Source organism: Pseudorasbora parva, chromosome 15, assembly GCF_024679245.1.
Source record: "Pseudorasbora parva isolate DD20220531a chromosome 15, ASM2467924v1, whole genome shotgun sequence".
Taxonomy (NCBI): domain Eukaryota; kingdom Metazoa; phylum Chordata; class Actinopteri; order Cypriniformes; family Gobionidae; genus Pseudorasbora; species Pseudorasbora parva.
Window position 1 is genome coordinate 24,064,302 of NC_090186.1, and position 13,846 is coordinate 24,078,147.

The 13,846-nt window shown below is 40.0% G+C and overlaps 1 protein-coding gene across 4 annotated transcripts in view; it reads right to left on the minus strand.

Annotated features, from left to right (window-relative positions):
* rps6kc1 (ribosomal protein S6 kinase polypeptide 1) overlaps positions 1-13,846 on the minus strand; it is a 62,521-nt gene that overhangs the window by 29,506 nt on the left and 19,169 nt on the right. For all 4 annotated transcript variants that reach the window (XR_010898081.1, XM_067417402.1, XM_067417401.1 and 1 more), the window contains exons 6-8: positions 6,443-6,793; positions 4,694-4,815; positions 1,821-1,913 (exon numbers count right to left, since the gene is read on the minus strand). Coding sequence is in view for 3 of the 4 variants with exons in the window: in XM_067417402.1 (XP_067273503.1) it covers positions 1,821-1,913; positions 4,694-4,815; positions 6,443-6,793 (566 nt within the window). In the remaining variant the exon portion in view is untranslated. The remainder of the gene's footprint in view (positions 1-1,820; positions 1,914-4,693; positions 4,816-6,442; positions 6,794-13,846) is intronic.

Here is a 13,846-nt window from a genome sequence, read left to right on the forward strand (position 1 = left end):
ATTAATAATTAGCACCAGGCTTATTGACTGTTAGTTGTTTGTGTCTTGGTTGTGAAATGCTTGAAAACTGAAAAAAAAAAAAAAAAAAGTATCCAAATCCAAAAGAATCAACTGAGATGGACTCATTTTTTCTTTCTTTCTCAGACAACTGAGAAAAGACGTCAATGAACGTACATGTGATCCACAAATGCACATATTTTTTTGTTGCATTTGCAAATTATGATGTGACAAATACAAAAGAAAACAAAATTTACAAAACTGCTGCACATTCATTTAATTCTGAATTTTGCACGTGCAAGTTGAAAGATGCTTGATTGTTGATAGTAAGTCATATCTGCAACATTTATCCAGCTCATGGATAATTGTGCATGCATTTGCTAATCATTTTGAGACTAATTTCATCCCATTGAGGGAAAGCTGTGAGGGAGCCATCGACGTAGATCAATGTCTCCATTAATACATGAGAGAGAGAGAGAGAGAGAGAGAGAGAGAGAGAGAGAGAGAGAGAGAGAGAGAGAGAGAGAGAGAGAGAGAGAGAGAGAGAGAGAGATTTTCTTTTTTAATTCTGCAATAAAATAAACACGAATCAAGGAAAACTTCAAAATAAATGTTTTTACAAAAGGTGGGCGTGTGATATAGTGCAATAATATGTAGAATAGCAACAAAAAAAAAGTGCTTTCACACTTCGATTGCTCCCCCCTCCCCCCGCTGGACTGTGTTCATATTATATTATTTGGTTCCGAACCGGAGTTCGTTTGCGACATCAAAGCAGCAGCTGTTTACCCAGTTGCTAAGTAACGACAGCGAGCGTGAAGGCGACGAAATGCATAGCGTTGCTCCCGTCACTTTTATATTTTTGTTTATGAACTGTTGATTTTGTTACCAAAGCTTCTGTAAAATTTGCCCACTTGGCAAAAAATGGCACTTGCGTCTATCAGCAGCGAATGTACTGCAAATGCTCTAAACAACGCCAAAGACGAGCAGAAATTAGATTTACAGCTCTCTGCTTGCAGTATTTCAGTCACACTCAGGTAAACGGGTGAAACACACATTTATCAACTCATATGTCATTAATAGCAGTTCACTTCTGTGATTTAGTATGATTGCGTTCAGATCAGCAGCAAACCGTGCCGGAGTTCACATGAAACAAACACCAGACCACTTCTTTTAAGCGAACTCGGGTATAGTTTGCGGGTGCGCACCCGAGTTTGGAAGAGCGCATTCATATCATCCAAACGAACCAAACTCTGAAATCAATCGAACCCGGGTGCGCACCAAAAGTGCTGGTGTGAAAGCACCCTTAGACACAAACACGCACAATAAAACCTTGCCTCTGCATTTCTCCTCTCCTCAATAGCTGGCTTATTAATCTAGTTGTCAAATTACTATAAATTACTATAAGCACCGAAATCCTCACCCCTGGCTTATACATACTCTGTCAATGTTGTTTTAAATAAATCCCCACCCAGGGGCCTATTGCACAAACCTAGGATAAGGGATTCAGCCGGGATATCTTGGTGATCCTGGCTCAATTTATCCACTAATTTACATCTTTTGTTATCGTTATTGTTCTTGGTGTGAGTGTGCCTTTAGGGTACGTTTACATGACAGCGGTGTACAAAATTTTGCATACAGATGACAAGATCACCAAAATATCCCAGCTTAATCCCTCAGGCCCTAGCTAATTTTATTAAAGTTTATTTGTTTCCGATTCAACTTATCCCAGTTATAATTGTGACAAATACCAACTTGTACTGTGATGATTTTGGGCATTACACTGCTACCCTTAGAAAAGAGCTTGTGGAGATTGTGATGTTTACCTTATCGATAACGCCCAGCACTCTATAATGCTTCAGTTCATCAGAGTGAGTCTGCTCAGACCACGAGCCACCACAGCACTGCGAGCCCAAAGTCTGAAGAGACACAAAAAAAGAAACACATGATGGAAATGGAAAGGTTGTAACTCAATGTTTTAAATGTTTTTGTGAATGATGTATAAAACAATTATATGCAAAATGCAAAAAAGTCCACATTTTGACTCTCATCAGGATCCTTTGTGCATGTAAATATTGTTAATTCATTTTTTTATTAACTTTTACATCAATCAAGTAAAAATCAAGTCAGCATAAACTGAATAGAAGTTCATGACAAATACATTACACATGCTTTTCTGTTGCCATACATACACTATATTGCCAAATGTTTTTTACACGCCTACATTCACATAAATTTTTTATGACATCCCATTCTTAATACGTAGGGTTTAATATGGAGTTGACCCACCCTTTGAAGCTATAATAGCCTCAACTCTTCTGGGAAGAATTTCCATGAGGTTTAGGAGTGTGTTTATGGGAATTTTTGACCATTCTTCTATAAGTGTATTTGTGAGGTCAGGCACTGATGTTGCACGAGAAGGCCTGGCTTGCAGTCGCCACTCTAATTCACCACAAAGGTGTTCTATCGGGTACAGGCACAGGGAATTCAAGTTCCACCACACCAAACTCGCTCACCCATGTCTTTATGGACGCTGCTTTGTGCACCAGTGTACAGCCATGTTGGAACAGGAAGGGGCCATCCCCAAACAGTTCCCACAAAGTTGGGAGAATGCAATTGTCCAAAATGTTTTGGTATGCTAAAGCATTAAGAGTTCCTTTCACTGTAACTAAGGGGCAAATCCCAACCCCTGAAAAACAATCCCACACCATATTCCCCCCTCCAACAATCTTTACCCTTGGCACAATGCGATCAGATAAGTACCTCTTCTTACTAAGGACTGTGTCCTGGCAACTGTCAAACCCAGACTTGTCCATCGGATTGCCAAACAGATAAGCATGATTTGGCACTTCAGAGAACACGTCTTTACTACTGTAGAGTCCAGTGGTGGTGTGTTTTACAGCTCTGCATCCAATGCTTTGCATTGCACTTGGTGATGTAACGCCCGTTTCACACATACTCTGTCTGCAGTGCGTATTTTTTTCCGTACCCATGTTAACAGATTACAGCTCTCACGCTGCACACGGATGCGGTCCGTCAGTGCGTTTCAGGAGCGCAACGCAGCAGCGCAACGATGGTTTTCGTACCGAGTCTATTTTTTGCTGTGCTGCACTGCAGCATTAAAGTGACAGAACATTGTTCGCATTAAAATAAACATGTGTACTGACGTGAAAATCTAGTAATTTCACCACAGACGCATATCATTAAAAATATACTCGTTTCAAAGTCAACACATGGCTTTTTTCTCAAGTAGCCTAAAGCAAAGAAATGACACCTTACCTTGCATTTAGATTTTAAAAAAAGTGCCATAACGGATAACACTTGTCCTTTCTTGGAGGTGGAAAAAAAAGTTATTTATGACCTGCAGGATTTCTTTTAAAGGGGTTTAAAAACGAAAGACAAGACGAGGGTAGGCTGTTTTTGAATAGCCTATTGTAAGTTTCTAATTGAAAATGTTTGATTTTAGGCTATAACCCATGTTTAAATATTTTGCCACTTGTGTAAGCTAAATCTAAAGTAATAGGCTATATAAATATGAATTAATGAAATTAATAAATTATTGTTTAAATGTAGTACGTTAACCTGACTTCTATAAAAGAGTAAACAAAGAGAATTGCAATTCTGAAGAGCCATTTTCAGTAACAACTTTTGGATTTTAAATAAAAAATAATGAATAAATGCTGTGTTTGTGGTATGCAACAGCGGATTAGATGCGGACTGCAAACGCAGCATATGTGAAAGCACAACATGGTGTGCGGATCCTGCAACGCACACGCAACGCTACACGCACCGCACTGCAGACGGAGTATGTGTGAAACAGGCGAAAGGCTTGTATGCAGCGGCTCAGCCATGGAAACCTATTCCATGAAGCGATTTTCAGTGTTCTTGAGCTAATCTGAAGGGCACACAAAGTTTGGAGTTCTGCAGCTATTGACTCTGCAGAAAGTTGGCATCCTCTGCACACTGTGCAACTTAGCATGTGCTGACCCCACTCTAGGACTTTTGGAGTCCTTTCACTTTCTATGTCTTTCTGTTGTGGCCAGCCAGTTGTTTTTGTTCCCAAGTGCATCCACTTTTTATTATACCATTAACAGTTGACTGTGGAATATTTAGTAGTGAGGAAATTTCATGACTGGACTTATTGCAAAGGTGGAATTGTGGCAACCTATCACGGTACCACGCTCGAATTCACTGTGCTCCTGAGCAACCCATTTTTTCACAACTGTTTGTAGAAGCAAGTCTACATGCATAGGTGCTTGATTTTATACACCTTTGGCCACCGAAGTGATTGGAACACCTGAATTCAATGAACTGGAGTGATGTCTCAATACTTTTGGCAATATAGTGTATAAAAGGACATTGATTTCAGTTTCTGCTTGAGATGCACTGAAATAAAAACAAATTTCTGGACTCACCTGAAGCCAAAACCAGACATGCTAACTTTACATTAGTCTGTGATGCACATATCACACATGCCTGTTAAATTTCTAAAAAAATATATTGTTCATAAAGAAGTATATCCAGTTCTTTTAGATTTTCTGCCTATTTACTTATTCAAAAAATACAAATAAATTACACAAACAAATTCTCTAGTTTATGCCTTTATAACACCTCATTTGTTCCTCACTTTATAGAGGATAAAAAATGCATGTGCATGTTATTAATGATGTCTCAGGTGAAAGGTCAGACACACACAGACCCTGCTTTGAGTGGAGCTCTGGCCCATGCTGTCCTTGAGCTTTGCAGAAATGAGCTCAGCTCGCATCAGATATTCTGCAGTCTTTCTCTTCACAGCTTCCCTTCTGCTGGGACTCACCTCTCCTGATTTAGGCAATAAATACACACAAAATAAACACAAGCGGTGTGAATCTTTATGCACTTCATGTTAAGAATATCAAATGTATTTTGTATTTTCATTAAAAATTCCTTTTATATTATACTTTTTGAGAATAATTACAAATTCCATACAAACAATTGTATATTAAGAATTATTAACTGACTAAATATAGCTTCATAATAGCAAATAGAAGGTAACAAAGGGACAAAAACATAAACAATAAACAAAAACTGCATTCAATATCTATGAGGGCTATAAGTATGATTTTTCTCTTTTTCTCTGTATTAATGTAGTTTGATTAATATTACAGCCACATTCCACAAGCACCCTTCAAAATAAACGCACACAAAGCACACTTATGTTTATCCTGAGCAATAAAGCCTATGATTCCCCCTATATTATGCTACAACCATGAAACCATAGTGTTATATTACATATTGGTCACTAGCTGTTTTATTGACATCAACATGCTTATACACTAAGCATGATATATTTCAGTAAGTTAAATTTTTCAACATACCTTCTGGGGTTCATTTGTGTTTATTTTATGCTACAATAAAGTGGGAGAGGAGTTTACTCTATATACGGCTTTAGCAATGTCAACACATTTGGATGGGATTGGATTTGGGCGCGCTATAAATCATGTTTAATGGAGATAAGTAATATTTACAATGTTTGTAAAATTATTACCCTCATCTGGGCATGAATCTCTGGATGCTGATCCCAGAGGCACTGTAGCAAAATATACATTTTCGCTAGCCTGACAAGCCAGACCCACATCAAGATGTTTGGTCTGGAAACTCACCATTGACAGGGCTCAATCCGAGGGGCGGGATAAACGGTTGTCTTTCAAACTCCCTCTGCACACTATAGGATAGCGCTACAACCAACCAGAGCAACGAAGGTGAAACGGAGCTTGTTGATAGATTAAACATTCGCCATATCCGGTCGGCAAAACTGATGAACACATCCCTCCTTTTACAGAATGACTTCAGTGCCGTTCTTTGTTCTTTTCTCAGAGAAAAGCTTAACTCAAAGTCTTCCAGATTCGCGGTCAAAGCTGATTCGAAAGAACGCCGTTTGCCATGTTTCTGTGTTTACTAGAAGCTTGCAAGCGCAACTCGGCCGTCGTCATTATGGCCCCGCCCACCGACTCTACGCAATGTGACTGGCCCGACAAGAGTTTGGTGTTTACAGCTCAGAAGGGTATTGAGAGTTGCTAGACGACACTCACGGCTGATTAAATATGCTGCCGCTAGGGTGCGTCTAGATTTCTAGGCTACATTTTCGCTGCTTTAGCTGAAACTTTTGCTCTGCATGTTTTGCTTATTGGATACCATCTTCGCAAGTGCAACCCTAATTGTGATATCCCTACTTTGTATTTAGGCACACTGGTAAAAAGCTTTCATTAGTATATGCAGTTTATCATATTTTAGGCAGAAACCTATAGGCATGTTAAACGGTTCTCTCAATCCCTCAAACACTGCACAAAGTTTGCATTTACATGATGTTTCTGAACACAGCTTTCTACATAAGCCCTGGAATGAGCCAAAGCAAGCGCATGCTGGTTGTAGCTTTGCTTGTTGAAATACATGAATTCAAATGACACACCTTGTACACCCTGCAGCAGAAGATCCACACCTCTACGATAGTAAGAAAACGCCACAGCAAATTCCTGCTCCCCCTCTTTCTGGACAGCTAGAGTGATCAGCTCACTGGCCTTTTCTAGGTAGTCCTCCTTCTCTGTGGCGTTCCTGACACTGGAGGCAAAGCTCAGTGTCCCACTGGTATGGCTGGACTCTACTCCCACCTGGCTCGGGGATTTCACTGACTGTGGGATGGAAGACGAGTTGCTTTGTGTTGCTGTGTGCTTGATGCTGCCTGATGCCATTCCATCATCCACAGCAGCCAGAAAGTCTCCATCAACTTCAAGAAAATTCAGATCACTGTGACTGCTGCCACCTGCAGTTTAAGACACAAATCTAGCATGAACTACATAACTGGATATGATGCAAATAAATTATTTGGTACAGAAAAATACAAAAAAACAATAAACATATAGTTGCAAGCAGCAACGGGAGGCCAAAACACTAAGGTTCCACCACTATCCAACAGCTTTAAGAAAGCAATGTGCATTTTTTCTTTGTCATTAATTTAATCCCCACACACTCTAGTCAAAGGGGGGCATTACAGAGTCCAACTGCACATCCATGCTTCAACTTTTGCCTATGCCTCCTAAAGGGCTGAATTTCATGAAATTTTAAGCATGCTAAGAGCTTCAAAACATTTTTCTTTGCACATTCTGTTATTTGTTACAATTTTACATGGGCATCATTAGTATAGTGGACAGTATCTCAGCCTGCCACACTGAAGTCTGGGTTCGATTCCCCTACAGTGATGAGGATTCTTCTGCGCTAGTTGTGGCCTAATGGTTAGAAAGTCGTAATAGACTCTTCCACTCTCATTACCCACAACTAGGGTACCCTTGAGCAGGGCATTTAACCCCCCTATCGCTCCTCAGGTGCTGCAGCAAAAAAGGGGCTGCCCACTGCTCTGAGAGTGTGTTCAATACTCATTGTACTCATGCTCATCTCGCACAAGATACTCCTTGACAGGTTAGTTTCTATTGGGATCACTGGCACACCCCTGTCCTGGTTTATATTGTATCTCTCTGGCCTCAGTTTGTCAAATTAAAGCACTTCAGATCAAGATCATCTAAAGTCCCTACTGGTGTTCCTCAGGGCTCTGTTTTGGGCCCGCTTTTATTCATTATATATCTACTCCCACTTGGACACATTTTCAGGAAATATGGTATTCACTTTCACTGCTATGCCGATGACACCCAGCTCTACTGGTCTTCCAAACCCTCTGACTCTTTTCCACCACCTTACTTGTCCTGTTGTTTGGCTGAAATTAGACTGTCTCTCAGATAACTTTTTTAAGCTTAATAGTAACAAAACCAAGGTCCTACTTGTAGGGACAAAATCGAAATTGACAAATTTTGATTGTATTTCTGTGGATAATGATCAACATCCCATTTATCCCTCTTTACAGGTTAAGAGCCTGGTTGTTATTCTGGATAGCACACTTTCATTTGAAGCCCATATTAATAATGTTACACGTACCGCATATTTTCATCTTCATAATATTAAATCGCCTTCGTTTATCTCTTTCAATGAACAATACTGCAATTCTCATCCATGCACTGGTTACTTTACGTATTGATTACTGCAACGCTCTTCTTTCTGGTCCATCTTTCAAACTTCTCCGCAAACTTCCGTTGGTTCAGAACTACGGCTAGTGTTCTTACTAGAACCCCTTCTACTATGCACATTTCACCAACTCTCCAGCGACTTCACTGGCTACCAGTGAAATATAGAATTGACTTTAAAATCCTGCTTCTCACATTTAAGGCACTTCAGTCTCACTCCTCCCTATCTTACTGATCTTCTTCATATTTACACTCCTTCACGCACTTTACAATCACACTCTCTCGTGTTACCACATATATGCTTAAAGGGTTACTTCAGCGATTAGCATATGGCTTTGTATCAGTAGAAACCCCGGAGTATATTCAAATGATTGTGCTTTCCCCCCTCATATCCCCCTGAGACAAGAGATTTATGCATTTTATTTCTGGAAAAATTCCTCCTATGATGCAAATTGACGATTTTTGCATCATAGGAGGAATGTTTGCCTAGAGGCTAAAGACTACAGCCAGCAGAGGGAGACATTTCCGCATGTTTTGAATCTGCGCATGGGGGAGGGGATATAACACTCAGCTTGCAGGGAGAGCTCAGCTGGCAACTACAAGCACTCATTTAAACGGAGCTATGGTGAGCAATGTAAGTCTTTTAACTTCTCAAATTAATTTCTATGAAAGTTAAGCTTGCAAAGGCATGAACTGAAACGCGCCAGACTGAACTCTCGTTGTGAATGTATGCCGCGAGTGTAGTCGCGATTACCTCAGCTCTCATCACTCGTGCAGTTAGTGCTCAGTGCTGTGATACTCGCGCGGTGACTCACTCATTATATTGAACACACACGTTCAGTTTTTAATTGTAGTGTCTCTAACTCAGTCACTGTAATCAAGTAGGTGGCTGGGAATGCCCTCACAGGGCAGCGAAGCATTCTGGGAATTGTAGTCTTTAATCCCCATGGGACAAAAATACATTTTCTGTCTTTTCTCAGTCTAGAAGACACCAAATTCAAAAATAATTTCACATTTCTACTGCATTGATGACCCAGTTTAAATACAGATTCATCTTCCCAGCGCTGAAGTACCCCTTTAAAGACCATGGAAGCTAGAACTTTTAGCCATGTGGCCCCTTCGCCTGTGGAACTCTCTCCCTCTCGATATCTGTAATATTGACAGTCTACATACTTTTAAATCCTGTCTTAAGACCTACCTTTTTACACAGGCTTTTTTATGATTTACTACTTATTTTTCTGTCTCTATGATGCATGTGTGTTTTAAGTGTGATTTATGATGTATTTACTCTTTACTCTTAGCAGTGTGAACAAGTGAACAATAATCATACACGGCGTGTTAATAGGCCAGAGGAGAACTGGCACCCTGACAGAGTCTGGTTTCTCCCAAGGTTTATTTTTCTCCATTATGCCCTGATGGAGTGTTGGTTCCTTGCCGCTGTCGCCTTTGGCTTGGCTTGCTCAGTTGGGGACACTAAAATTATGATTAAAGTTATTCAACTAAATATACAAATAAAAATTAATGAATTGGGTCTTATTTAATTATATAAACTATATCACTGATCTGCCAACATTGTCACTATATGATACATTAAAATAAGCTGAAAACATCACTGTTTTCTCCAGAACGACTGTACAGCCAAATCTAATTTTGTAGCAATATTGTCCTGTTTGACACTGTGAAGCTGCTTTAACACAATCGTGATTGTAAAAGCGCTATATAAATAAAGTTGATTGATTGAACAAGTGAACGCACAGAGTAACGTCATAACATCATTTTCAACACACTTAAATGTATCTAATATGATAAACAGAGCTACATTACCTCATAATCATAACCGGAAGAGCGGATCAGTGCACACGCCCGGCGACTGTGTCTCGTCCCGTCATAATAAAAGTCCCAGTGTTCGCGAGGCGTGTTTGTATAATAATCGCTCCTGCAGCTGTGCTCAGCTCCACAAAACTCAGTCCTGCTCTGCTTTACACTACAGTAACGTTAATAACCGCATGCATGAACGTGATTTCTGCCCGAGTCCTATTTTCCACCAGCTGTGAGGCGAAGACCAAGTTCCAAGGTGCTGCGCTCAAACTTTGCGTCATCAAACTATGCATTTGTTTTGAATAGGTGCCCTCCAGTGGACGTAAAGTTGCATAGAGCACCTTTAAATAAAATGCATTATTATTATTGTGGTCTATGTGCACTTGGATGGAGAAATGGAAAACTACAGCTTGGATTAACATTAGCCTGGATTTTTCAAATATAACTCCGATTGTATTTGTCTGAAAGAAGAATGTACACCTATAATGACTTGAGGGTGAGTAAATCATAGGCTTGGTTTCATTTTTGGGTGAACTAACCCTTTCAGCATTCATTTTCAACGTTTAGCAGCAATAGATAAAGGCTTAAAGCAGTTTGGGACTGTTTTTCTTCGCGGAAGCTTTACGGAAGAGCTAATAAAATATTTAATCTCAAGACAATATTTTGTGTCTAATTCATTTGAGAGTAGTAGCCGTGTAATAAGTGGGATAATGTACACCCAGCCAGTTGTTATCGCAGAATAAACCCCTTCAGAGTGATGCAAGACCCCTCCGCTTCACGGCCCTGATCACTCTGTCGGGGGTTTATTCTGCAATAACAACCGGCTGGATGTACATTATCCCTTACTTAAACTTACACAAACTATTCAATCAAGAGCAGTGAGTGATCTTTTGTTTGACAGACAGCAATAAAGGCTACTGCCCTTTTAAGACCCAATGCAGGATATGCGTCGTCTTTCGCGACCCTATACAGTTCACTTAAGGCATATACAGACAATGTCTGCTTGGATACTCATTAAGATGGACATGTTGACATACTTTCTGTGTGAGTTTGGCCGTTCAAGCGCAAAACTTAAAAGATAACTCAATATTTGCGCGTTGAGAGATGTTTGCGGGCTTTGGGACGAGTGCACAGAGACAAATCTTCTCACAGTGCGCTCTCATTCGCGTCTTCTGGCGAATATACCTGGGTGATGATGACGGTGAAAATGACTGGTCATATTTCGGACATACGGCAGCACTCGCATGCATTGAACAGTTTTCAAAGAGAGGCCCTTTTGCCCACGTTTTTCTTTTATTATCCCTGTTGTAATGCATCACTGAGAAGCCAGCATGTGTATCCATCGACAGAAACATACATAAAGCATTATTTTCAAGTTACAACCCATATTAAATATGCGTCATCACATGTGAAATGAACCGCGGTGCAAGTGGACCTTTTGCACGCCACCCCAGCTCTTGTCAGACGGCACCCCGGTTGGGAAACGCTGGTAAAGACACAGCTCCCAACCCAACTTGGAGAATAGATTAAAGGCGTTATTTTTTTAATCGCCCGATAGAGTCTTATGTTACGCCGATAGCGGCCCACCACTAATATATATATTATATTATATTATATTATATTATATTATATTATATTATATTATATTATATTATATTATATTATATTATATTATACACACACACACACACACACACACACACACACACACACATTCATATACACACATACATATACATAAACATGTACACACACCTAAAGGTTTATTAGAATCACCTGTTAAATTTCTCATTAATGCAATTATCTAATCAACCAATCACATAGCAGTTGTTTCAGTGCATTTAGGGGTGTGGTCCTGGTCAAGACAATCTCCTGAACTCCAAACTTAATGTATGCAGCAAAGCATTTGTGAAGCCACAACATGCACAACCTTGAGGCGGATGGGCTACAACAGCAGAAGACCCCACCAGGTATCACTCATCTCCACTACAAATAGGAAAAAAGGTAAGCTTGTGCTACAATCTGCACAAGCTTACCAAAATTGGACAGTTGAAGACTGGAAAAATGTTGCTTGGTCTGATGAGTCTCGATTTCTGTTGAGACATTCAGATGGTAGAGTCAGAATTTGGCGTAAACAGAAAGAGAACATGGATCCATCATGTCTTGTTACCACTGTGCAGGCTGGTGGTGGTGGTGTAATGGTGTGGGGGACGTTTTCTTGGCACACTTTAGGCCCCTTAGTGCCAATTGGGCATCATTTAAATGCCACGGCCTACCTGAGCATTCTTTCTGACCATGTCAATCCCTTTTTGACCCTCATGTACCCCTCCTTTGATGGCTACTTCCATTAGGATAATGCACCATGTCACAAAGCTCAAATCATTTCAAATAAGTTTATTAAACATGACAATGAGTTCACTGTACTAAAATGGCCCCCAAAGTCACCAGATCTTAACCCAATAGAGCATCTTTGGGATGTGGTAAAACAGGAGCTTCGTACCCTGGATGTGCATCCCACAAATCTCTATCAACTGCAAGATGCTATCCTAACAATATGAGCCAACATTTCTAAAGAATGCTTTCAGCACCTTGTTGAATCAATGCCACGTAGAATTAAGGCAGTTCTGAAGGCGAAAGGGGGTCAAACACAGTATTAGTATGGTGTTCCTAATAATCCTTTAGGTGAGTGTATATACATACACACAGTTTAAACGGAAAGTATTCAGTCCCCCTTACATTTTTCACCCTTTGTTGTATTGCAGCCATTTGCTAAAATAATTTAAGTTCATGTTTTCTCAATGTACACACAGCACCCCAATATTGACAGAAAAACACAGAATTTTTAACTTTTTTGCAGATTTATTAAAAAAGAAAAACTAAAATATCACACTGTGGCTGAGCTCCAGAGATGCAGTCGGGAAATGGGAGAAAGTCAACCATCACTGCAGCCCTTCGCCAGTCTGGGCTTTATGGCAGATTGGCCCTGTGGAAGCCTCTCCTCAGTGCAAGACACATGAAAGTTTGCTAAAAAAAACACCTGAAGGACTCCAAGATGGTGAGAAATAAGATTCTCTGGTCTGATGAGACCAAGATAGAACTTTTTTCAGTTAATGCCAAGCGGTATGTGTGGAGAATATCACCTGTCCAATACAGTCCCAATGGTAAAGCAAAGTGTTGGCAGCATCATGGTGTGGGGGTGTTTTCAGCTGCAGGGAACGGACAACTGGTTGCAATCGAGGGAAAGATGAATGGTAAAGTACAGGGATATCCCAGACGAAAATCTTCTCCAGAGTGCTCAAGACCTCAGATTGGGCCGAAGGGTCCCCTTCTAACAAGACAATGACCCTAAGCACACAGCTAAAATAACGAAGGAGTGGCTTCACAACAACTCTGTGACTGTTCTTAAATGGCACAGCCAGAGCCCTGACTTAAACCCAATTGAGCACCTCTAGAGAGACCTGAAAATCCAGGTGTGGAAAACCTGTTGCATCTTTCCCAAAAAGACACATGGTTGTATTAGATCAAAAGTGTGCTTCTACTAAATATTGTGAAAAGTTAAGACCATGTGAAATTTCAGTTTTTCTTTTTTAATCTGCAAAAAATGTCAACAAATCTGTGTTTTTCTGTTAATATTGGGTTCTGTGTGTACGGTAATGAGAAATATATATATGTGCTCTGTTTCTGTGTTGGTTGATTGTTTGTATTATTCTATATTTTTACTCGTTATTAATTTTTTTGCTATTTTTTCCCTTTGTTGCACTTTGAGATTTTTTGGAATGAAAAGTGCATGCCGCAAATGATTAATTGGTTAAAGTTATTGTTGGTTAAAGGTTAACCAGTTAATAAGAATCCCATTTATAGGCCTAGTTTTCAAATCGGTGCAGAATCAACTTTGCGTTGCAAACACATCATCAGGCGGGTTGTGTTGAACAGTGCTGAGCTAAATATATGTGTCGTGTAGTGGTTTAATGGAGAACACAGTCAAA